General features: G+C 40.0%; 2 protein-coding genes across 2 annotated transcripts; one reads left to right on the forward strand and one right to left on the reverse strand.

Moving 5' to 3' along the window:
- Positions 1-1,777: 1,777 nt before the first annotated feature.
- Positions 1,778-24,659, reverse strand: FYCO1 (FYVE and coiled-coil domain containing 1). The gene is made up of 6 exons (XM_009707774.1): positions 24,455-24,659; positions 23,969-24,113; positions 6,236-6,331; positions 4,082-4,292; positions 2,672-2,781; positions 1,778-2,227 (listed from the first exon to the last, which is right to left on the reverse strand). The coding sequence occupies exons 1-6, from the start codon at positions 24,657-24,659 to the stop codon at positions 2,152-2,154; spliced, it is 843 nt and encodes a 280-aa protein (XP_009706076.1). The 3' UTR covers positions 1,778-2,151.
- Positions 17,640-18,671, forward strand: CXCR6 (chemokine (C-X-C motif) receptor 6). Its single transcript, XM_009707771.1, has one exon. It carries the CDS (start codon positions 17,640-17,642, stop codon positions 18,669-18,671), a length of 1,032 nt encoding a protein of 343 aa, XP_009706073.1.
- Positions 24,660-24,957: the final 298 nt, after the last annotated feature.

Genomic DNA, 24,957 nt, shown 5'->3' on the forward strand with positions numbered 1-24,957 from the left:
AATAATCTCTTCTTGCCTAATTAAATATAAAACATAACTTCAACACTGAAATATGCCATCATTCATTAACAGATCTGTGTGCCATTTATTGCCTGTTTACTGTCTGCCTCAGTCTCTTGTCCATCTCATTTTCATGCACACAGCCAGGTAAGGGTTTAACTGCATTGAACCCTGTTCCCTCAGGAGGTGAGGTAAACCAGCTTGCACCTTCCACTGACCCCTCTGCCTGGTAGAGGCTGGGGAGCACACCACCAATGTGGGGAAGAGGCATCTGAAGGGAAGGGAAAGCTATCCATGAGCCAGACACCTAAAATCTAGGTCCTTCGTGAAAAGTAGCCATTCTTTCACAATCTTTTTCAAGATCCCTGTATTTATACATATTTAACAACTGGAATGAATGATTAGCAACCTTTAGCTTTATCTGCAGTATTCTTTTCTTTCCTATGATCAGAAATTTCCCTCTACCTCAGCCGCTACTATGTAAATGTCCAACACTTGTCTTGTGATCTCCATCATTTAAAAAACCACCCTTTTGGTGTAGGAGATCCTTTATGGGTAATGGATTGGACCAGCAACACATAAACACCAGTGGGACTCTCCTGACTTCCTGCCCTAATCAAGTTGATCCCTGCCCCTGTTTTTACATTTACAACTTTGCCCCTTTCCCCTCCCCTAAATCATTTGCTTCACCTTGTGCTTGCCCTTTTTTTCCTCTTTGCCCTCATGTTTTATTTTTTGTCTCCCACCATGACCCCTGTATACCAGCAACAGCTGCCACCAAGAGCCTACAGGATTCCTGGCAGGCTGTGCTGGTCTTCTACCAGCTGCTGCACTAAAACCTTCCAGGTCTGACGTTTCCTTGGGAGAACAATTACGTGAGAAGTCAGGCATACCTAAAATGATGAGGGCTGGCTGGGAGAAAGTGCTTTTCTCCTTTCTCCTGCCAAATGTTTTGCCTTTTCATCAGAAAGACAGGATTTTTAAACAGAAAAATCTGCTTTCAGGTATTTTGACAAAAAGCTCAAATTCTATATAGAAAGCAGACGGTTTGCATGGAGATTTTGTATAAATGAGAACCCAGTCTTCCCTTAAAAGGCAGTGCTTACAGCCAACTCTGTCCTCAAATCTGAGATGGAAAGCTAGCAGTTGGCTAGGGCAACTGCAAGGGTTAGGAAAGGGGCAGAATACACTAACACCTGGTGGAGAGCTCATCAGGACTGGATATGCATTCGGTTTTGGATGGACGTTTTGAGACAGATTCAAATATTATTGCTACCTTCCACATGGTCTAGGAAGAGAAACACTGCTGATCTCCTCAGAAACTGTGCTTTCCTGTGAATGCTGATGACTAAGGTGCTAAAGAAGGAAAAAGGAACGCTCCTCTTCCTAATATCACACAGTGAGCAGTACTTTATTCTACAAATGATGCTCCTGATTCTGCCACTGGTACTGGCAGAACCGTAGTAGCTGGTTTCAGTGGACCAGCTTACAGACTATGGTGAGCAAAAGTGAAAGGAGTTGCTGCTTCATGTTGTATTGTTTTGTAACTGGTATTCAGTACCAAAGCATTTGTAAAAGCCAGTTAAGACTTACCAAATCTTAGTCCAAAATGTAAAAAACCCCTATGTTTGCTGTTTATAAAACTTGGAAAAGATAAAAAATTCTAGATGGATTACAATATATGCCTGTGAAGACTGAAATATTGCATAATTGTTGTTCTGACTGTAAGAGCAGTAGAGCAGAACAGAAAGGGTTATGTTTACTCCCCAGTGAAGAGGTCAACAAAAATATGCCTTTTTATTTAAATTTCCTTTTGAAGAATATTTTTGGAAGAAAAGTAATTAAATTTCCCATAGAGAATTTCAGTTTGCATTTATACACCCCTACACTTATTTTTCTCCCCAATGAAAAAATTTTGGTTATTATTGACCTGTTAAACAACATGGCTTTTCAGCAATCTGTACACAGTACAGAACCATTAGTGTTCCTAAAAAGGCTTCTGGTTTTTAGTGTATATATGTTCTCTAAGTGCATTATAACTATTGCATAGTTTCAAAGTCTTCAAACACAGTGGTAATCATAATGCTTACATGTACATAAATAGTAGCATTTCTTAAAAATTTAATTAAAAATAACACAGTATAGTCAAGGCTATGGAAAATCACTTCCATCGTAGATGACAGGTCGCTCGACAGCCAAGTGATAAAACACTCTTTTTGAGATAAACCTGTTGAGGAAAAAAAGAGAGCAAGATGATCATGTTAGCTGAAGTCAACTAGACAGGAAGCCTTAAAAGTGTATTCAGTCTTTCAGTTTATACTCAGGCAAAAAATTGACTGTTGTTAAAAAGAAGTATGAATGCACAAGGGCTGTCAGGTCTGTTGTTAATAAGATGACAATCCTGACTAAACTGTCTTGGAAAGAGTAACAAATGACTTCCTTACTTCTGTTTACCTTCCCAGAGGTTGAGAGAGAAGAGTGGAATTCTTCTATGGGAGGAGAAAAAACCCCCAACAAGAACAAGAACCAAAACTTGGGCTGAAGATCTTTTGGCAATCCGGGACCAATTTCTCATACTTACTTCTGAATGGCAGAATAATGGTACATCCAATCAGTTCCACAGTCTGTAAAACCAAGCTTATTTCACCTTTTACACCCAGCGAGGACCTACCTAGAGAATGTGTTGTCAAATATCAGCGTGTAGATTCCAGAGTTTCTGACTTTCACCTGTCCTCTGATAGTTTCCTTATGAGAGTTGCAGCGAGTCATAGGAATAAGAACCTAGAATTCAATACAAATCAAAATGAAACTTGCTATTGGCCCTGTAAATTGACATTTGCCTTCAGAAAAATATTTAGACTTGAGCCATCTTGAAAATCCCAAAGTCCATATGTGCCTGAAATCTATTTATCTTCACTGATCAGCATTAAAAATTCACTCAAACTAAAATCTCACAGAGATATATCTGTTTTCCTTTGATAACCTCTTTACAGCATTAAGCTATGGCTGTAAATCTCTGCTTTAGAGACAGAATCAAATCCTGATCTTTTTAATCTTAATCCAAGCAAGTTTACTAACATCAGCAGCGCTACATTAAATCTATACAAATATATCCAAGAGCAGGATTTAGCTAAGTATGTCTTTTAATATACACTTTTATATTCCCTTTATTATAAAATAAGCTTCCTCAGCAAATCTTAATTGTTTATCTAAGCTTACAGCAAAAGTGAGTGTAACCATCTATGTTGCTGTAAAACCCTAGCAGAGACAGTTGTCAGAACAGCAGCTGATGTAGATCAAGGATGACCCTATAAAACCTAAAGTTATATCAAATAGATATATCAAGATAGAAGCAACATTCACTCTTCGTTTGGCTTTCAGATTAAGAAAAAAAGAGACTTTACATGGAGCTAGTAACCGTGGAGTGAATTAACGCAAGCTATATAAATGTCTTATTCCCCCAGTAAAATCACAGTCTTAGAGTTCCCTCTACCACGGTGGATTAAAGCAACAGTTGCCTTGTCTTCATTAAAACTTTGAAATTAGCTGAGTAACATACATTCACTTAATCCATAATCCTCATGAAATATCGACAGCACATATAAAAACTGGTACCTTGGGCACTGGCAAAGCAATTTTGCGCACCATCAAGGCACTTAAATATATGCTTCACTGTAAGAAATGCAGGTAACCCAATCAATTTACCTGTCTCCTTGTGGCCTCTGCTTAAGAGCCTGGCAAGATCAGCCCTAAGCAGCTTACAAATTAAGTTATATTGAGGAGCCAAAAAAGAATTTTGCAGGCTTGGACTTTTATTTTTGCTTAGTAATAGTGGGTGAATTTCAGATGTGACCAATAGAAGCTACAGTGCTTTTCAACTGACCTTTTGCAGGCAACATTAAATAATTAAAGACGTAGCTCTGCCTTCAGCCAAACTGTAGGTTAATTGGAGAAATAAGTCCTTAAGGCAACAGCAACTGGCACTCTTGTGGAGACCTCCTAGCTATACTTGCTGATTCCTCTAGGCGGCTGACTGCAGCGTACTACAGTCTCTAAGGCAGTAAGGAAAAAAAAGCCTTACTTTGCACTGATCCAGTGGTGTGTCTTCTGATTCTTGGTAGACAACGCTGAACGATATGCTTTTAGGGTCTGATGAAAAGATCCAGCTAATTGTTAGCCCTATCTCTGTAACAGTGATGGGAATGATACTGTAGGTGCTGGATTTAATGAACAGCTCTCTGTTGCTTTCCCCAAAATTTAAGATCTCTTCCACTGTAAGGGGTAATTTGATCCTGTGAGGGAGAAAAATACAATTACTTGAAGAGATCCAATCTAATTACTCAGACAGAAACAATAATAATTGCTTTTTATTTTCCATCTATTTGAGGCAGACTCCTCAGCAACTTTGGGACAGGTCCACAAGATGCAGGAAAATTCAGCCTTGGATGAGGGCAAGAACTACAGAAAAGATGACTGATATCAAGCACTTTCACTGTTCTAGCAAATGTGGATATTATTCACCTATTTTATTTCATTTTGACTAGAAAAAGCTAGTGCTTGAATAAATCTTTTTAACTACCATAAAAGAGTCTGCTGCCCTCTACTGTTCTTTTTAAACAAAAGTTTTAAAAAAGAGGGTTACCTAATTTATTCACCTTTCTAGATACCGTTTGTACAGGAAATAGGGATCAGGAGTACAGAGGGGACAGATGGATGGAATGTGAACAGCAGCTCTGTCTAGATCCTCTGAAGCACCTAATGCTACAGCTTGGTCTGTTTTACCCAAGCAAGCTACATAAAAGCTGACTCAAAGTACTTCAAATTAAAAAGGAAGTTCTTAGCACCTAGATGATCCTGAGTCCTGAAACATTATATTAGCTTCTATCTAACTCATAGAATTAGATATCTATTTCAGACTGCAAACAATGAGGCCCTTAAACAGGAGAATGCTGCTTGCTTTCTTCAGGGGAAACCTGTAATTTCTAAGAGCTATGGATCTAACCTACATTACCCTAACTAAAACTAATCTAACATATCACTCTTTAGGCCAAATAAATTGTTTCCAAATCAATGAGCTCACAGTAAATCACAGTATTGTGATCTGTTTGTCAGCAGCTACCAAAAATCAACACATTTACCAGAAGATATCACACAGTCACCACGATGATTTGCTGTTCTAGAGTAAGGCGTTGTTAATTTTCTAAACATGAGTACACAGTGGTTAAGGATCACAGCTGATTTGTTATGATAACTATTGTACTCTGGCCAGAAAGGAAGCTTTATATTTTTTGCTTACCTTGTTACTTTTTCCTCTTAGCTGAGGTAACTGCTGGACTGTCTCAGGTGATATTTGATTTTAATAAACTAACAGTCACTCTTGGTTTTGCCCTACAGCCCAGCTATGATTTTAGTTACTGCTTCATTTACCTGGTTCTCTGAACAGCAGCAACAAGGTTGAAACATGGGCTCATTCATCTCCCTGTAGTCAAAAGTCTAAAACCTTCCCCATAAATAAGCCAAAATTTCAAAGCTAGGCATAAGGGGAGAGTGATCAAAGGGAAATTTCTCCAAGTCACAGGCATTTTCATATGTTAGGTTCCCTTCTTGGCTGTGCAACTGACATGCTGTATCGCTACTGCATGTAACTATTAATTTCAAAGCAGGATACATGCAGAGAATTTTGAGCACACAGTTCACAGAGGCTAAGCAGAGGCTCAGCTGAACATTTTATGCTATGGCATGTATCAACCAGAGCAGGCAAGACAATTTCTGTGAGGCCACCAATAAATAATAGATACATGCTCCAAAAGGCCATGAATTCCCTCCCCGTGACAAAGGTCCAACTAGCACTGCACTCCCTGACTTGCCCTTGCAGTTTCTTCCACAGACTACTAGAACTACACACAGCCTTCTCTCCAAGCCCCCTCTTCCTGTTCACAGCACCTTCTTCAATAAGAATAGGAAGGAAGGTTTTCTGATGTGATATGGACCCAAATCTTTCCTTCTTATTCCCCACTTGCACTAAGTTTTGCAGGACTGAAGAGAGAAGACCTGGCTCATTGCTGCTGCTCTGCATAGTTGAGCTATACTCTCTGCTCCTCCTCAGATCAAATTCTACTGTGGGACACAAGTGATCAGCTCTTCCAGGAGTCTGCAAGACTTGTGCTCACATACCTGATACCTGAGCTCAGCCTTTATTCTTTCAGCCTGGTAATAATGAAACTGTTCCACTTACATGATTTCTCCTGACTTCAACAAGCATATTTCAGCATCTTGAGCAACTTGCCATTCTTCTGATTCATCAAAGGTTGAAGAATTACACGTGCTGTTTCTAGGACAAGGAAAAAATGGAAAGCCATGATTCTTTGAGTAGAGTATGTGGTCAAATAGGGCAAATATGGTCAAATTGGCATGCTGATGCCTTGCTAAAATTGAAACATTTCGATAGTCATGATGCCAAACTCTAGAATTCTTATTTTGCACATTCTAGTGACAAAACTGTCTGGGCAAAACTGCAACCTTGTTCTGCTAACCGCTGTGCACAAATGTAAAACTGTTCCTATCCTGGTTTCATTAGCTAAGAGGAATACAGACATCCAGAACATCTTTCTACAGTCTTAAGGTAAATTCCCTATTGAGACACTGCCAGGTTTTAAAGATTCCCTGGCAGGTGGAAACCTTGATGGAGGGCAGACACAAGCAAAACAGTCTGGACTTGTCCCTTAAACAAAGCTTGCACAGCTATATGACATTTGCCCTGGATTTAATCTGTGAGGTGTTTTACAAATGTATTATCCAGTTCTTTACTCTGACAATGGTACACAAGACATTTTATCGCTGTAGAATCACTATCATATATCTTCTTTTCATACAAGAAATACTGGATGATTCAAACACAAATACACCAAAGAAGCTGTTACAGGATGACAAAGCAGGATGGCTCCTCCCCACCATGATGTGTCCAGGAGAGCAGAGGAAGTAGATGGAAGAACCTGCCATCCACTCCTTACCTCAAAAAGGGTGCATGCTCTGGGTGAACACTGGAGTAGCACCAGCTATGAATTACAGGACTGGGACACAAGAGAGAAGAATGAGTGTGAGAGTCTGTAAACAAATGCTGATAGTTTCCAAGTAAGTTAGGCTTCTCTAACTGATACTTTGCTTCTCTGCATTTCAGCAGGTTGATAACTGAGACAGTGAGGCTGTCATTCCCAGAAAAATGCCAAGGATTCGTATATACAGGGAACCAACTGGTTGCTTCCTTCCAAAAACCAGTGGAATCTAATAAAATGTAGCATCACTTACATATGCCTCTGAACCATCACATGTAATCATGCAGCAAGGGCATAACTGCCACACATTCTGTAGACCAATTCCCAAAAACAATGCACAGTTTAGCATTTCTTTTTAAATCCTACAGGACCTTGCTCTACAAGCAGCACTGCTGAGTAGAAGACCAGGAGAAAACATCTCCAGGTAACAGCACCTTCAGCTGGTCATTAGCTGCATCTGAATATACTGTGTCACCATATGTGAGTTTAGTGGAGTGACACTGTCGGTTAGAAACAGGAAGAATTTATTGTTATGACTGCAAATTAAACTGCACCCACTGTCTACATGTTTCCTGAACTCATAAAACACTGTTATCTCTCGAGTTCATGTTCTCTTATTCCTGTAGCCCCTTGGGTAACTTCTGACTTCTTCAAAGTCATACCAGTACTGTTAATACCCTACGGAGACAACTGTGACCTGCAGGGAAGACTCAAATCTGTGACTAAGTGCCAAAACCTGAGCTATAACCAAACACTGTCTGCTGACTGAAATGGAGGAATGACATACTACATGTTGGTCCATAAAGGTTAATAAAACATCTATGCAAATACTTAGCAAATGATACAAATAATTTCATTGCTAACCATCTTTATACAACTAGATAAGAAAACTGATTCTGAAAAAAAACCTAGAAGACTAAACCATAGCTTGTAAACCTATACACATATTTTGCTTGCACAGTGGGAAGAGCAGCAGACTTCATGCTGTGATCCACAGAACTCTCCCTTTCCACCATGATAGGTACATAGCTTTAATTTCACAGCCTTGAATTCATACAGACCAAGAGAACTACAGGACTACAGGCTTCCCAGAAGCATCAAACTCCATGACTTATTATGCAATGCCATTTGAGTTCCTTATTTAATCTATTAAATTCACCTTTCTTTTGGGACCCTGAAATGTAAATTAAATCCCAGGACCAATATATTTTCCATGTTCTTCTCTAACACGTGATTTTCCTTATTCTTGCTGCTGCAACCTAGCACATGGTTCGGTGGTTAGCTTGCCACTGGGCTGCTCTAACCAATAAATTCACCACACCTATTCACTATAGGCTAAGGGAACACTAAGTCTCCTACTTTGTTTCTTAAACCCAAGTGCATTACAGTCACAAAGCATATCCTTCTTCTCTTTATGATGTCCCACTGATATCCCACTGAGTCCAACGGTCTAAACTGAGGTCTGGTAGTCTATGTGGAAAATGTAAGAAACACAGTCTCATGATTTAACTGATGCTCTTGTCCCCCTGACAGGAGAATTTACTCTTGCATGACCTATTCACAATAGGTGGCAGCATTAAGGATGCTCCTGCAGCTTGCTAGGTCCCCAGCTTATGAATATGCACTCTCTGGTGTATCTATTAGAACTGTCTGGAGTTTCTCTCCTTTTTCTTTAACAAGTGAAATGAAGTAGGGCTGAAAAGCAGGAAGAACTGAAGCATGGAAAAGATACTACAGCAAGAAGAGAACAGCTCTGGTTCAGCAAATCCATGAGACACAGATTGTCGGAGGCTGGTGGAGCATTTTGAAGAAGTATTACTTCATGCTTGTCCTGTTCTTATGCTCTTCCTCAGGCATCTGCTGTTGGTCACTGTCCCTCGGCTGGATGGTCTGGTCCAGTGTGCCTGTTCTTATATATGGAAAGCATTTCTTACAAATGATACTAAAAATACTGTGATCAACATCATGAATGGCTTTGGGAGTTAGAAATAAGAAGTCCTTTTCAGAATTAAAACCTGAAGAAAGCTGGTTCTACTCTGCCATCAACAATTTTCTGTTTTCATAAACACCTGAGCTCTGGCAGCTGCAGCTATGCGTCTGAGGTGTCAGCTTCATGTGACTGAGCCATGAAATCCCATAAGCCATCTGCCTGTCAGCAGTGCAATGATTTCTGGAGAGAATATCAGTTGTGTGGGGCCAGAACCTTACCGAATTGTGCAAAAGCCAGAAACGTGAAACAGAGAGTGGAGGTTGTACAGAGCCCCTAACAGCTGCTTAGTCCAGCAAGTACCTCTGCAAATGTCGCTAATGCCAAGAAATAATTGAAGGTGTTATGCTGAAGTGCACCAATGATTCCCTGGGCCTGCTGTTATCTAGCAGGTCAGACCCATCCCAGGCACCCCAATTTAGTTATCAGCCTTCTTCTCCAGCCCAACAAAGAGAAAGAAAAAAAGAAAGAGGATGGTGAAGGATCAGAAGAAAGGATGCACAGACATCCCTTGGCATAGGCAATAAGAGAGGTGTGATTTGGGATGGAGCATGGGGGATATAGAGCTCACTGAGTTTTTAACAGGGTGCAAGACAGTATCTTGCATGAAGGAGTGCGTATGGGTGGGAAGGGGATGGAAGGGTCATGGGCAAACCCTGACATATGTGGGGATGGGAAAGCATCACACAGGCAGCTGGTAAAAAAAAAAAAAAAGTATGGACATGAAGATCTACCACTATATCTTATGGGTGACCTGCATATTGGTACATAGGAAATCCCAGCCATTTCTCAAAAAAGGTAAGATTTAACTATGCTACATCCTGTATGAAACAAACAAACAAACAAACAACAAAAACCAGAAGGACTCCCCTGCCTTAAAATCGGTTACACTCCATCTGTAAGATCAGAGGCAACTGGTGCACACAGAGAAAGCAAGCTAGGGAAACAATCATAACAAAGGGATATTTCTGTGCTCCAAGGGACAACACACAAAATCTTTTAAGATTTTTTTAGTATTGTGATATATAAGAGGTTTGGCAAAGGCTTTGAGATGAAGACAGCTTTCAGCCGTCAGTCAAATGCTGCATTTGCAAGAGGTTCAGATAAAAGGTTTCAAAATAAGCAATTCAGGATTACCAGGGTGCTTTCAAGGCCCCTCCCCAGGAGGAGGCAGCAAACAGACGACTATCAGAATCGACACTAGAAATACCAGCAAGCCGCTGCCCCAAAGATCCTAAATACTGCACAGTCTGTACGTCACCAAGCTTACAGTCAGCTCTATGGGTAACCCTAGCTTTTTTCAGTTGTGAGGTATTTGCTCCCAAAAACGAACTGTTTTTTACTTAGGTACCTTCGAATTTTCTCCTTGCACAGTTCTTTAGCGGCTATTACAGGGTAACCGAGGCAGAATTATAGGAGAAGTATCACAGAGGCAGTTTCTGGCTTGGGTTTACACCACTATCCACCAGGAGCCCCAGGCCCTTTCAGCAGACCTGCTGCCTAGCCCTCAGCATCCAGCCTGTACCTCTGCAGAGGCTGCTGCATCCCAGAGCCTGCAGGTTCCCTGCAGCCAGTGCAGTTTCTGCACACAGGGGACTTAACAACTATACAATTAAACATTCTTCAGACTGACCCGTCCAGGAGTAACAGCTAGTCTCTCAGCCCTCTCTCTGAGATAAACTCACACAGGCCACCTCTATTTTTACCGCAATTCCTAGGTTACAGTGATAATTCAGTCATCCGATATTGGGTCTCCTGCAGGCAACGCAAGGAATGGCGTTCAGTCTTAAAGAGCTACATGTATGCAGACACAGAGAGCAGCAGCTCTCACCATTCCTATGCTGGAGAGGGCTTCTTCAAGCAGGTCATCGATAAATAATTTATGGACAGTTTGTGAAACAAAGGAGGAAACAGTTCAAATTACAGTTAGGCTAGCAAGCTGAAATAAAGTATCTCTGAGTTTCCTTTGATCTCGACTGCATGATAAATGGTTGAATACTGCTGATACTGCAGTCTTCTTTGCTAAAGAGTTTATTAGAAGTTACACAGAAGTGATCTGAAGGTTCCTCGTGCATGTATAAGGGCAAATGGATGTCAGGAGGATACTGCTCTCCATGGGAAGGCCATCCTTGCCCATACAGTCTGAGAAAGGAGGATCTCTGGTGATTTAGGAAGCAGCAGTTGCAATGAGGTCACTGTGAACTAGGCTGACAGAGTAGCTCAGATGAGCTTTCCAGAAATACATGATTAAGATATTTCAAAAGCAACTCTGAACACTTTCTGGGTTTAAGGAATTTAAATGGGCCTCGTTGGCAGAAAGGGCCAATTGCTGGCCTTCTGCAACACGGCGGGAACTTTTCTTTTCTCAAGGCAGACATTCACACTGGTTTAGGGTATGTATGCTACCTCATAGCTTAGTCACCGCTTTATCATCCTCATATTCCATTCTGCATCTGAAAACAACTGCTATAAGCAGGTGGCTGTTGCAAACTAGCGTTCCCCTGTTTGACAGGAACAGTTTGTTAATATTTAGCACCTTGTTGCAAGTTTGTTTCTTGGAGACAGAGGAATTACTACCACGTGCAATGAAGCACAAGGGAGAAAATTTTAAAGAGCATTACAGGGCTTTGCATTTCTTGTGCAAGTAGTCTACTTTCAGTAAACGATGCTGTAGGGTTAAGTCAAATTTGGTGTTGGTTTGTTTAATACACATTTGCAGGTACTAAATTCAAGTACTCAGAGGTACAAGCATACTGCTCTACAGGACAGAGTCCCAGAAACACTCCAGTTACTGTACCACAGGCTGCTGCAAAGATCTAACTGCATGGGCTAGTTTCTCTGAATACTGCCTCCCTCTTTTGCAGAATCCACACATGAGTAAGACTACTACTTTCCTACACTAATCACCGCTCCTGAAGATGAGTCTCCAAAGGCTATCAAGAGCAGTGAGGCTCACTAGGGAAGTGAACACATCTGATAAACACAGCTAGGAAACACATCTAGGAAACCACCTGAAATACTATGTACACTGCCTGCAGCGTGTTGCTTTATAGGATATGCAGGTACTGGGCTCCTCCTATGAAGGAATACCACAGGAAAGGTTAAATGAAAGCTCAGGTTCATGCTGAGTTGTGGTGATGGCCAGGCATGTAGTTTAGTTACAAGGAGCGCACAAAAGATGTCCTTAATTACAGTAGGAACAAACAACAGCAGAGTATCTCTTCATCAAGGGTCTCAAGTTGCACCAGGTGAGGTTCAGGTTGGATATTAGGAAGAATTTCTTCACTGTAAGACTCGTTAAGCATTGGAACGGGCTCCCCAGGGAGGTGGTGGACTCACAATCCCTGGAGATGTTCAAAAAAACGTTGAGATGTGGCGCTTCGAGACATGGTTTAGTGGGTTTAGTGGGCATGGTGGCACTGGGTAGAAGGTTGGACTTGATGATCTTTGAGGTCTCTTCCAACCATAATGATTCTATGATTCTATCGAGCAGCATTGCCCAGGCACCTCCACTTCCCTGCACCCCCTAAAGAGCTTCCTCACAACTATTTATCTTCCAGATCTTGTACCCATAGGCTGTAAGTCAATTCCCACCTCTGCCTTTGCTGCAAGTGAAAAAAGCCACCCCTGCATAGGGCAGGCCCCCTCTGGCTCCCTTGTAAATGTATAGAGGCTGTCCGAGCTTCTTTCATTGACTCTGAAAGAAAATTTAGCACATGCACTAACTTTACCTAGGGCTGAGATTCCCTTAAAGGTAAAAAACTCACTTGGGGATGGTCACCAACACAGTATCTTTCTAGCCATCTCTAGCTCATCTCAGATGGACAAAAAGTCTGAGAGAAAACTGTCACTAGAATATTTTTGCCCCAGAAAAAATAGAAAGACTAGAAGGAATTGGAAAATCCAATGTTGTCACAAAATATCCATGAGTGGTTAGAAGAGGTAAGCGGTAAATACAGATTAAGTTTTAATTCTGCAAATAATTTTTGAAAAATCAAATTGATTCTGGACATTTCAGATGAACGGCCACATGTAAGTGAATTTGAACTGCATCTTGAGAGCACAACTTGTTCATACTATCTTATCTATAGTAGTACCACTCAAGAATCAAAACAAAGGAGTAGCTTCACATCGTGTTGCTTTGGTCAACAACTACGAAAGCTGTGAGGCAGCAGCACAGGCTTCACCACAGATAAATAAAGCAAACTGCTGCTTTCATGTTTCCTTTGAAAGATAAGATAACTGCGTTCCCCCAAGATGTGACATCGTCTAATGAGTGAGTATTTTCTTGACTTCAGGTGAAGCGGTAGACAATTTAAAAAAAACAACAAAAAAAGAAGCTTTAACATTTAGAAATATTCAAACTGGAAAGATTTTTTTAATATCATAGATATCCTCCATCCTGATATGCAAAATTTAAGAGAAAGGGTGGGGTTTTCTTCAGACTGTTGAAGATACTGATTTTGCATTCTAGTTTTGTTATTAAATCTTTTCCAATGCCTTGTTATTGCAGTAGCTCTTTGGTTTACACTTGCTAGTTTTTGAATATTTAGACAAATATTTTGGATCTCTGGAACTCAGAGGGTATATCTAATTATCTCCTTTCCATTTATGCTCCAGAATCTGTTCTTCCAACTGGTATGTGCTTGAAAACCTCTCATCTCTTCCAAAAAAAAAAATATATATATCTGAGATAATGTCATCTTTTCTGATTACAATCTCAAAACCTTTTTGTAATAAAGTTGGTTTATTTCTAAGCAAGGCACATCACATGATGTTGATGAGCATTATTTACCATTTTTCTGTTTATAGTCTATATTTATTGTTATGGCAAATTATGCTGTTTATTATTACATGCTAAAAATACTTTTTATTTAGATTTATTTTAAAAAGATTGATCTATATTGGATTATCTGTTAGGAACCCTGAGACAACAGAAACGAACAACTGGCAAGATCATTATTACTGCTTTTTACACCCTGCTTTTCAGGTGCAGCTACTAAAGCAGGATAGCTGATCAGCACATCAGAAATTAGACCATGGAGACCAAATGGGGAAAAAAACCCTGTAACACTAAGACTACCAGCTCCTGGGATACCCAGTTCCCAGAAAGGTAGAAATGATAAGCAGCCGCCTTCTGGTGACAGGAGGAGAACTATCTATCCATGTTGTGGCAAACCAAAATAGTATGTTCTGACTCTCCATTATTTGTCTGCATTTCCATTTAATCCATTTGAGAGTTAATTGTAACAGAACCCGACCTTAAGGCAAATCCTGTATTAATACACTGGACACTGTATGGCTCTCTTTAGCTCACTTTTCTACCCATGATGTTGTTCCTATCCAATTGAAGCTTCTATTAAACTTCTAAATCTTTTTAGAGCCTAGACTTAGTCCATACAAACTATAACAAAACTTCCCTGAAAAGAAACTCATCCTGCTTGCTCTCCTCCTGACTAGGGAATCTTCTTCCTCCTCCCTCCCCAACAAAATGCTTTCCCACTATCTCACTTCAGGTAGAAAGACTACCTTTCCTTTGAGGAAAGCTGGAATAACTCCATGAACAGTCTGACAATGCATAACAACTCTGAAGTTTGAGGCAACATACAATGTGGATTCTAATGTAGCTATGTCAGTAACAAACAGGATACTTTAAAAGCTTCTGGCTAGAAAAGTATCAGGTAACATAGTAACAATGAATTATTAATAAATTAAAACCCTTTTTAAAGGAAATTTCTGGACCTTCTTTCTCTTAAAATTAACCATCCATTGGCAGGGAGGAGGGGGAAAAAAAAAAAAACCAACCAAAAAAAAACCCCAACAAAAACAACAAACCTTACTGGTCTGTATTTTAGGGGACTGGAGAGGCTGATCTGCAGAAGATAAGGATCTCCCCCTATGTTTTTAACTTCCATACCAGGTTATACACACTTGCAGAACATTTTCAGTTAGCAAAGACTGAAAATATTTGGCAGAGGTGGTCCACTGATCCAGAAACTGTTCAGCCTTATAATACAAGATCAGCCTTTAAGAGAGCCTTCTTGAACAACTCTGAGCTGTAACTTCAGCTTGTCTGGAACACAACAATTGAGATTAAAAAGTTTTCAGCTTTAGCAGCTCTTTCTCAGCTTCTTATTGCTCTCCAGCATAAAAAAGGGGGCAAAAAAGGAAAAGAAAAAAAGAAAAAATGAAAAAAGAAAAAAAGGAAAAAAGAGATTTGAGCTAGAAATTTTTACACCTGACTTTGCCTCAAAAATGAGTGTACAATTCTGCAAGGTTAACCTATTTTTATGCATGTAGAAGTTTTTTCTTTTTTGTTTTGTTTTGGTTTTTTTTTTTTTTTGGCAGAGGGGTTGGTAATCAGTCAGGCATTTAAGACTAATTTCTCTTGCTGTCAAACCAAGAAGGAACTTAAATGGCTATATTCAGACAGGAGAAAGAAGGAAAAGAAAGAAAATTTAAGGCCTTTAAGATCACAAAAATGTAACATGAAAATAAATTTCTAGAGCATCAGTAGAAAGGTCACTTTCAAAGACTCCCATTAATCCTTTGCTATGTGTTTGATGGTGCCAGTCACCTCATCTCTTTCCTAAAACACAATCCATAAATTCAGAGTTTAGGAGCCTAGCTAACTGAGAAATGTAAAGCACGTGACATGTTAAAAAACATTTTTAACTTAGAAAGATCTCTTCTGCAGCATTCTGTTTTCCATTGATATGCAGATCTGCTCACGCCAGCATGTGGGGGAGACAAGAATATCAGAAGCCAGGGCCTGCTATTTGTATATAAGAAAATTCTTTACAGCTGGAGTTCAACAATTATCCTAGCCTGGCTTCCATATGAAATTCATAGCAAAATTCCCATCTGCTTTCACTAAAACCAAATTAGGGTATTTGAAAATTCCTGTGAAGAACATTAATGTAATAGAAAAAATGTAAAATATTTTGGTCTGTCCAGAGAGTGAATGCTGTATCTTATTATGGCAAAAAACTACTATGGTTAAAAGCAGGTATTAAAAGTTCTTCTTTTAAAAGAGTCAGTAAGACTCTCCTAAAGGCTAATTTCCAGTAAGCTTGGACACCAGAAAGAACGGTACTATTTTAGTACAGCTACTAATGTAATGTTATGTTGTCAAACTATGTACCTGAGTACCTGGTAATTACTTTCTTTCAGCTTAGAGGAAAACGCCTTTCCTTTACAAGAAAGAGGGAAGAAATATTGCTGACTGCTGTTGCAAAGAGCAGGTAAAATAAAACACAGTGCTTCTGTTTGTTTCAGTACATTTTGCCTTGATGTTGTTGAGTCTAACTTACTTTTGCTGGTTATCTTCATCCTGTGCTTGGCCTCCATCTGAACTGAAAAGTAAACTATTTTATAAAGAGCCAGTAACCTTTCAAAGGGGCACACAGTTTTCTAGTACTTCTCTGGTGACTAACAGACTGCATTGGCTCTGCTTCTTGGCCCCATGGAAACTACTTTTTCAGGTAACATTCTATCTGCTGTACATTATAACCCACACAAGTGAGGCCTTTCAGCCAATCTAAATGATTTAGAGGTCAATTCTGCTAATGTTATGTTGAGTAATATCTTGTAGTAGGATTAGTCTCACAGAAACATGTTCTTTGTAGCTCAAGAGAGAGAACTTTTAACTTTGGGCTAAATCTTTGAAAACTCCATTAACCTGTCTCACAAAAGATTTTATTTACAACGTAAACAGCTTCCAAATCTGGTTGTTACTGTTATGGCTGTTACTCTTAAGTGCTGGTGACAGCCCTGACAGAAAACAGACCCTTGCCTTGGAGAGCTGACACTGCGATACTGCATCAGCTCTTGAGAGGGAATGTGATGGAGGCGGGGTTGGCAGAGAAGTGCTCACTCCTCTCTCTGACATTAATACAAATGTTTGAAACAGATAAACCAAAATCAAACAGGGAAGAGACATTAATGAAAATCCTCCATGTTTCCAGTAAGTCACCTGAGAAGGGGAAAGGAAGAATTGCCACCATCTGATGATGTCACATCTAAACAATGAGCTAAGGCTGAACTGAACCACAAGCTCTAAAGCACTCACTCACTGAGACTCAAACCCTACTTTTCCAGACAGGTCTAACCCAAGCCGAATGACTCTGATTCTTAAAGCCTGCAACCTGAGCCTAAAGGTTTTTGGGTTGGTTTTTTTTTTTTGGTTGGTTGGTTTTTTGTTTGGCAAAACAAATTCTGTTTCTCTCATGGTTTTCCCCAGAAACTCTCCATCCAAACACTAAACCACTGACATATTTGAAAGCTTAATTCATATTCTGTTTTCAGAAGTGTCTTTGTAATTGCCTTGTTTATGCTTTTGAGTCTCCACCAGTATAAATCTGGTAACAGATGATGTGTTTAAATCCACCAGCTGTTGTGTTTGGGTCTTGACTGTCAAGACAATCCTCTTCAGCAAATAAATATATTTGCTTTTGTCTGTCATGGATGCTTTACTACAAGTCTTACCTGTTAGAGCTTAGGAATTTGTCTGTCTCCTGGATGCATTTGGATTTAATTATTTGCTGAGTAAAAAAAATCTCCATGTGTCTCCTTACAGGCTGCCTTCAAAAAGACGCAACATGGCAACTACAGATACTGCTAACTTCTATTATAACTTCTCTGATCCCAACGAAAACGGAAGTGAGAATTTTCACACGTTTACAAGAGTCTTCCTGCCCTGTATGTATTCGGCTGTTTTCATCCTTGGGCTAGCAGGAAATGTGCTGGTCTTTGTCATACTAGTTTTCTATGAGAAACTGAAGATGCTGACAGATATATTTTTGCTGAACTTGGCTATAGCTGACTGGGTCTTCCTTTGGACGCTGCCATTCTGGGCATATTCTGCTGCTCAAGAGTGGACTTTTGGCATCATGGCATGTCATATTATACGGGGCTTGTATACTCTGAACTTGTACACTTCAATGTTAACTCTAACATCTATCACCTTTGACCGGCTTATTGCTATTACTTTTGCTACCAAAGCACATATGTGTCAAACCAAACGAATGACATGGGGCAAATTAATCTGTGTCTTAATCTGGGTGATCTCACTAGCATTTGCCACACCGCAGTTTATTTTTAGTGAGGTGTTTACTATTGATAAGGCAATATGTCAGGAAGAATACCCAAACCATCACACAGAACTGGTTCTTGAAGTGATCCAAGTGAGCCTTGGCTATTTTGTTCCCGTGCTAGCCATGATCATCTGCTACTCACTAATTATTAGAACCTTACTGCATGCCAGGAGTTTTCAAAAGAACAAATCTCTAAAAAAAATATTTTCTGTAGTTGCCATATTTATTCTTACTCAGTCACCCTATACTTTCTTGAGGCTGATAAAGATCATAGACTGGAGCTTTAACTTAAACAGCAGCTTTGAATATGCAATCATCATAACAGAAGCTCTTGCTTATTTCCATGGCTGTCTTAACCCTGTTCTGTATTTCTTCATGGGGATGAAATTCAGGAGGAACTTACAGAAAATTATTAAAAACTCAAGATGCATCAAACGGCAAGTTAAGGCTAAACAGTGGCAAACCACTGAAGAGGAAGGCTCTAAAACTTTTACTGCCTCAAATAATGCAGATGCAACAAGCATGTACCCGCTATAAAACTGCCTAGAAAATCTAGCAACTATTTACAGCTGCTTTTTTTTTTTTTTTGTAAATACTGAGATATGTAGCCTGCATGAAAGAAGAAATACAGTCCCATTAGCAAAGACATTGTGATTGGCTTTAGGCCAACCTATCTTAATCATGATACTTCAGTGTTTCCTGCTTTTCCTGGTCAGAGCTGGTCTTAAGACAAAGCTGGTAATTGAGTTAACTGTGCAGAAGATCTTCAAAAGGTATAAGAAACAGTGAGATAAAACTCCCTTCTTCATGACATAAAGCTAACTTGGACTTCAAAACTCCAGAGGGGCTGTAGACATTTGCCAAACCTCTGGCCTGCTGGTTTTCCATGAAAGGTGTTTCTTAACAAAAGCCTTTATGAGCTTTGTTTCAAAGATACTACAGATTTTAGTCCAGTTCATTCATTTCATGAAAATTCCTGGATTAAAAACATACACATTTCAATCTTCATGACAGGTTTCACGTGTTGGGTTGTTTTTGTGGGTTTTTTTGTATTTTTCCATTTGGGAGAAGGTCTCCACACACACTCCTTTAGCATTCATCTAAAATTTCTGTAATAAAGCAGTATTTTCATCTGCCTTCCATCTAGTATCAGGTTCATGGTCCGAATCTCCCATACACATCTTTGTATCTTCCGATAACAGAGCTCATGTTGCCAGATGACTAGACCCCCCACCAACACAAGGGATATCATACTGCACGTGGGCTCTAACACTGAGCAATGTTTCCTCAGATGCACACTCTCACATCCTAATTCCCACACATTCTTTGCACCATGATATCTTTCCAGTCTGTTTTTCCTGGTATTCCCTTGGCACCCTGGTTCCCCTGCCATGAAACTCTGGATTCCTTAGTTGTTCTCCTTTGTTGTTCCTGCAGTCCCTCCTTTCCACCTCTGGCCTTTTCACTTCCCAATGGAAGGCAAAAAGGTGCATAACAGGCAAGGCAGACTGGGTCAGAAAATATGCAAAAGCTCTTGCAGAGAGTAGCAGGGCAGGAGTGGAGACTACAATTGTGAAAAGAAAGAAGGGATGTTGGAGAGAAGCAGAGGGAGGGCTTTATGCAGCTATAGGCTGCCTATGATGAAGGCAGGGTTCGGTCTGGCCCAAAGGCTGAAAGTCCTTTGCATTACAGCTTTGAAATACCAGTTTTAACCTGTTTCAAACCATTCTTGCAATAACCACACTCACTCTGGACGTTCCTTTTCTCCCCATTAGCACTCAGTCCTTCCTACCAAATCAAAGTAGCTCAGTGGTACCTGACCCTTATCAGCACCATTGTGTCCATGTCACCTTTTTTCCTTTAGAAAACAGCTGCTTAGGCAATCCTTTCCTTACTACACAATCTCTCTTGTTTCTCCCATAGTGAAATGGTGCAACATCCTTAAAAGCAAAACTAGGAAGGAATGTGCTGTGCTTTCATATCTGTGTAGCGAGTAAAGCTGCTAACCCAACACAGAGCTGCAAGGCAAGCTTTGCTAGCAGAGGGTGGTGAGAGGTGCTCCTGTCCCCACTCGTCTCCCCAGCTGGTTCTGCGCAGGGCAGTGAATGCTTCAGACCTCATGCAGTTCCACCTTTTGACTATGCTGTCACCCTGCCTGGCCATGTGAGTTGTAATTAGGTCAGGAAAGAGTGTTATGAGTCATTAAGAAAAAAAAATATCTAAACCAAAGCAACCACAGTGCAGACAGGCTGAGATGTCCTTCCTACCAAAAACAGTACCAAGGTGTGAATAAATTTTGTTTCCATAGAAGTGGCAACGTTTTTTTTTTTCTTTTTTCTCTTTTACCACTTCTGCTATCTATGATCTTGATTCTGCTGCTGCAACATTTATTGCACGCATGTAATTTCTACATTATGTTAGAATGGAAACGCAGTGCGCTGGTTTACCCTGGGGACTTTGACCCAGTGCTATGCAATAACCTGACCTTTGTTTTAGAATACAATATGCAAATGTGAATGCTTTAGAAATAAAAGAGTTTAAAAATACAGCACTTCAAAACAGAACCCATGAGCCTTGAAGTAGCAGGATGTACTGCAATTGCGTAACTTATCTCACCTTCGCACATTAAGATTTCAATCAGGTTGCTCCAAACTCACGTAACAGACCTGAAAGCATGAACCGATTGCTGCTTAATCCTAACCTTTAGGAAAGAGCTGCTTCAAGGTCAGCTAGAATTATGCTGGTACAGGTTTATCTTACCTTGCCACACACTTGTGTAGCTCATGGCCAAGATGAGTTTTATTTGGTTCTCAACTGACCTGTACCAAGAAAGGCAGTCTTTCAAAATTTGCTGTTATGAAGTAAATCTGTTGTAATCATTTCATGTCACTTCAAGGAAAGAACTATAGGGCAGGGTTAAGTGAAGAGAACAAGTGAAAAATAGAGTAACAGTACAGTAGACACCAAAAGGGGGACAAATAGAAAAGAAAACATCCTTTAAGATAATTCACTGCTTTGAGCACCAACTCGCATTTCCAGTCCAGCAAGGACTCACACCCAGAATAAGGTAAGGTCAGTGTGAAAATCTCAGCCAGACTCACTCAGAGTAAGTAACTCTACTCAGCCAGAGTAAGACCGGAAGAAACTATGTCAACAGAGCACGTCTATTGCAGATCTTCTCTGTATTTGGATCAGCCAGCCTCCCTTCTCTTCCCTCTCTTGGCTGCTCCTCTCCCTCCCTTTTAGAGCTGCACCAATTAGTTCAAATCTCTGAAAAAAAAACAAATAGCTTGGACTATTTTCAGCAGAATCCCAGTAAAGAAGTCTGGCCTGAAAACTTACTTATTTGTATGCATTCCTCAGACATGCATCTACCAAGCACAATCTTGGATCCTTTCTGTCATCCCCAGGCACAATATCAAAGCATATTCTACCCCATATATTCAATTTCATGCAAAGAGAACATTATTGGGATGCCAGTGGATTATTATTTATACTTCAAGACTACCCGAAGTCTCCATATAGCAATCAGGCCACATTTAGCTGGATACTTTAAAAAAAAAAGATTAAAGGTCTATACGAAGTCAAGGTGGTTTGCCAATCCAGTTCAGCTAAGAAATCTACAGCAGTGAAACCAGTAGCTCGGAAAGTCCCAGAACTGTAGATCCTTGAAATGTGGGAGAAAACATACTGGGAAATTATCAGTACATCTGCTATGGGCTGCTGTCAAAGGCAGGACAGAGAGTTAGTGGAACCTTTGCGCACACTCAGTATAGTGGCTCTGGCAGGTTTACCCTCAGTAACCCGTAGTATCAAATACTGCATTGTCTGCTCGTGTGCTAAGCTACACTCAGGTTTTGGGTACTCATATACTCCTCACCACAGAAACAAGTGAGAAAATTTCTGTACTGTCATAATCAATACTGCACTCTTGCTTTTTTTTTTCTCTTCAACACATATCACAGGTGCTACACTATCATCTGACTCATGTATAAGTTTATAGATCTCTCCCATAACACAAACCCACAAAATTAACACAAGATGCTAATAGGGAAAGCCATTCTCCTCTCCAGTGTTCAGGCTAGTGAGACCTTTCAAACATTACAAGTATCATGGAGAAGGGCAGGTGTGGTCTGCATTCTCTGCAAAGTATGTCTCAAACTCAAAGTATGATCTTAGTAGGACTCTCCCTCCTGCTTGTAAAACTGATGAACCAAGAGCAACAGAGGACAAAACACTATTTCCTGGCTTTCCTGCCTATAGTCTGTGAACAAGGGGAGATGGACAGCCTTTAAAAGTTTACATGGTGCAAGCAGGATGTTGCATGGGTGCCCTTCAAGAATAGTATTCCATCGCTAGTGGCAATCCTTCCTTCCATCTTGAATACTTTGTGGGACAAGATGAATCTAGCCCAATCCCAAATTGAAAAAAATGGTGACACACACTTACTCCTTTTCTTCTGGTTGTATTCTCCAGAGTTAACTCATCTGTGATATTCCCTCTGCAGATACCACGAATTCAAAGCAGTAGTACATTACACTTTTTTCTCTTCTTCAGACAAACAAAAATCCCCCACTGCAAATGGTCCCTTTGCAAAACAAAGGCAATACTACCTTCATAAGAGCATTGTGAAGCTCAGCTTGTTCATGTCTGTTCAACGCATGATAAATATGAATATACTGTTTGTGTCAACAGTATAAAAAATAGGTAGAATACATAGAACTTATTCACCAAGAAACAAAAGTGTTTATTTGCAAAAAAACCCTTTTCAAAATTCTACAAGTCTGTACAGTCTGCCTTCTACCCAAACTGCAAGTCACTGTGGTTTATGCCGGAAATGGGTCTGCTGAGGGCAAAAGAGTCTAGGTCTGCTTTCTCAGCAGCAGCTGGTTACTCTGTGGCTATTTTCAGTTTAGCATTTAGATTCATCACGCTTATTTTTCTGCTCAGAAGCAAAACAAGTACAGAATGTAGGTGAAATTGCTCTTTTTTTTTTCTTCTCAAATATATAAAGGTTTTTGAAAGATAATGTATTTTACAAAATGGAATTTTTGGAAAATATCTGAAAATATTTGAACAATAGTAGAAAAATATTTTGTATAAACATGGATATACATTAAACTATAATACTACAACATAGTTTACAAACCAAGTATTTGGATATTCAGATGGCCTTAGATCCTCTTCATTGCTGATTTATGTAGAATTAGACTTAAAAAAATTACTGAAATCTGCATTCAATCTCATTTTCTTAAGAAAAAAAGAAGAAACTTGTGCCAGATTTAGCTATGCAATTCCTGTTCTTTTTCTTTTCTGTAAGCTGTTAACTTTAAAGTAGTAAGGAATCCTACAGACACAGACCAGTCATATTTCATATTCAGTTCAATGAAGCCTGTCATAAAAAGAGCGCATCTTTCCTTATCTTTTCCCCACCTCCTTGTTCTCTTGATATTGAGCAATGGTGAGTCTGACAGACAGTATTGCTTAGCTCCTATTATAAGTTAAGTGTGAATGACCAGTGATCCAGTTTGGCCTGCAAGCTGATTTTAATGGTGACAGCGGGCCTGACGACAGCACTGAACTGGGACTACTACTCTGTGCTGTGCTGAAACAGGTGGAAGGAGAGGATGGAGCTGTTTAGATTTATTAAATTTGATGCTGACTGTGCAAATAGGCCAAAACTATTTTGTGTTGGTCTACTGACATGTGGCTGGGAACAGAAGTGTCTTCTCTTTATGCAGAGGTTAGCTATCCCCACTGAATGGAAAAAAAAACCCCAACACTCCAAACAAAACCCAAAAGAGTCCCCTCTCTATGAAGCAGTGTTTACTCACAGATCTGTCACGCTTCGATCCAGAGACCCTCCCTCCATCTGACTTTCATTGTGGAGAGAGTCTGATTCCTGTACTTGGCACAGCTCCTCATCAGTGATTATATCAAATGCTGCATCATCTGGTGGTTTAGAGGCTTCACTTGCAACTGTGCCATAGAAGGGCATGAAAAGAAACATAAACAATATTAGCTCCTTTGGAAAACAAACAAGCAAAACCCTTAAAGGAGAAAACTGGGCCATTCCTCTACCTTTACAGAAGCATTAGGTAACTACTATAACAAACTGAAAAGCTCAGGCTGACTGAGACTCATTAAAAATACATGCAAATTTCTGTCAATACCAATTAAATTCAAAGATGGGACCAGTCCCACCCTGAAAACACTCCATGAACATGCATGTCCTTGGAGCAGGAGGTGACCATGCGATTTCTTGGAGAATGTCTAAGAACCCTACTTATTTCTTCAAAGCATGCAAACAATACACTAACCGAAAGCCCTCTCGGATGGTGACACAGGCGATTCCAATGAAGCTGGTGAACCTTCCTGGTTGGCACTGGATCCCGAGTCATCTGTACTGTCCACAATGACTCTAGGCTTATTAAAGCAAGCTCTGCAGCAACGCTCCTTTTTTCCACCAGGCTTTGTCACCATGTAGTTGTTGCAGCAGTAGTAGCAGAAAATGCGACCACACATTCTAGAAATTATTTGAAACCAAAGGTGTCAGAATAGTACCACATACAGGCAGAATATATCTATGTGACAGCATCTGGGGCTTTGTCATAATGGCCTTGTTCTCTGCAAAAGCTGGAATGCTACATCCATGGCAGAACTCATAATACACACTGTGCTGTTTTCTGAGGTGAAGCAAGTTTTCTTGACAAACACAGGACAGAAATTCACATTCATACTTTGCTGCCTTAATAAACAGGGAAAACAGAAAAAAACCCATAAAAATACTGAAAAAAAAAATTAAATACACATTTAAATATAA

Source organism: Cariama cristata, unplaced genomic scaffold (assembly GCF_000690535.1).
Source record: "Cariama cristata isolate BGI_N322 unplaced genomic scaffold, ASM69053v1 scaffold1139, whole genome shotgun sequence".
Taxonomy (NCBI): domain Eukaryota; kingdom Metazoa; phylum Chordata; class Aves; order Cariamiformes; family Cariamidae; genus Cariama; species Cariama cristata.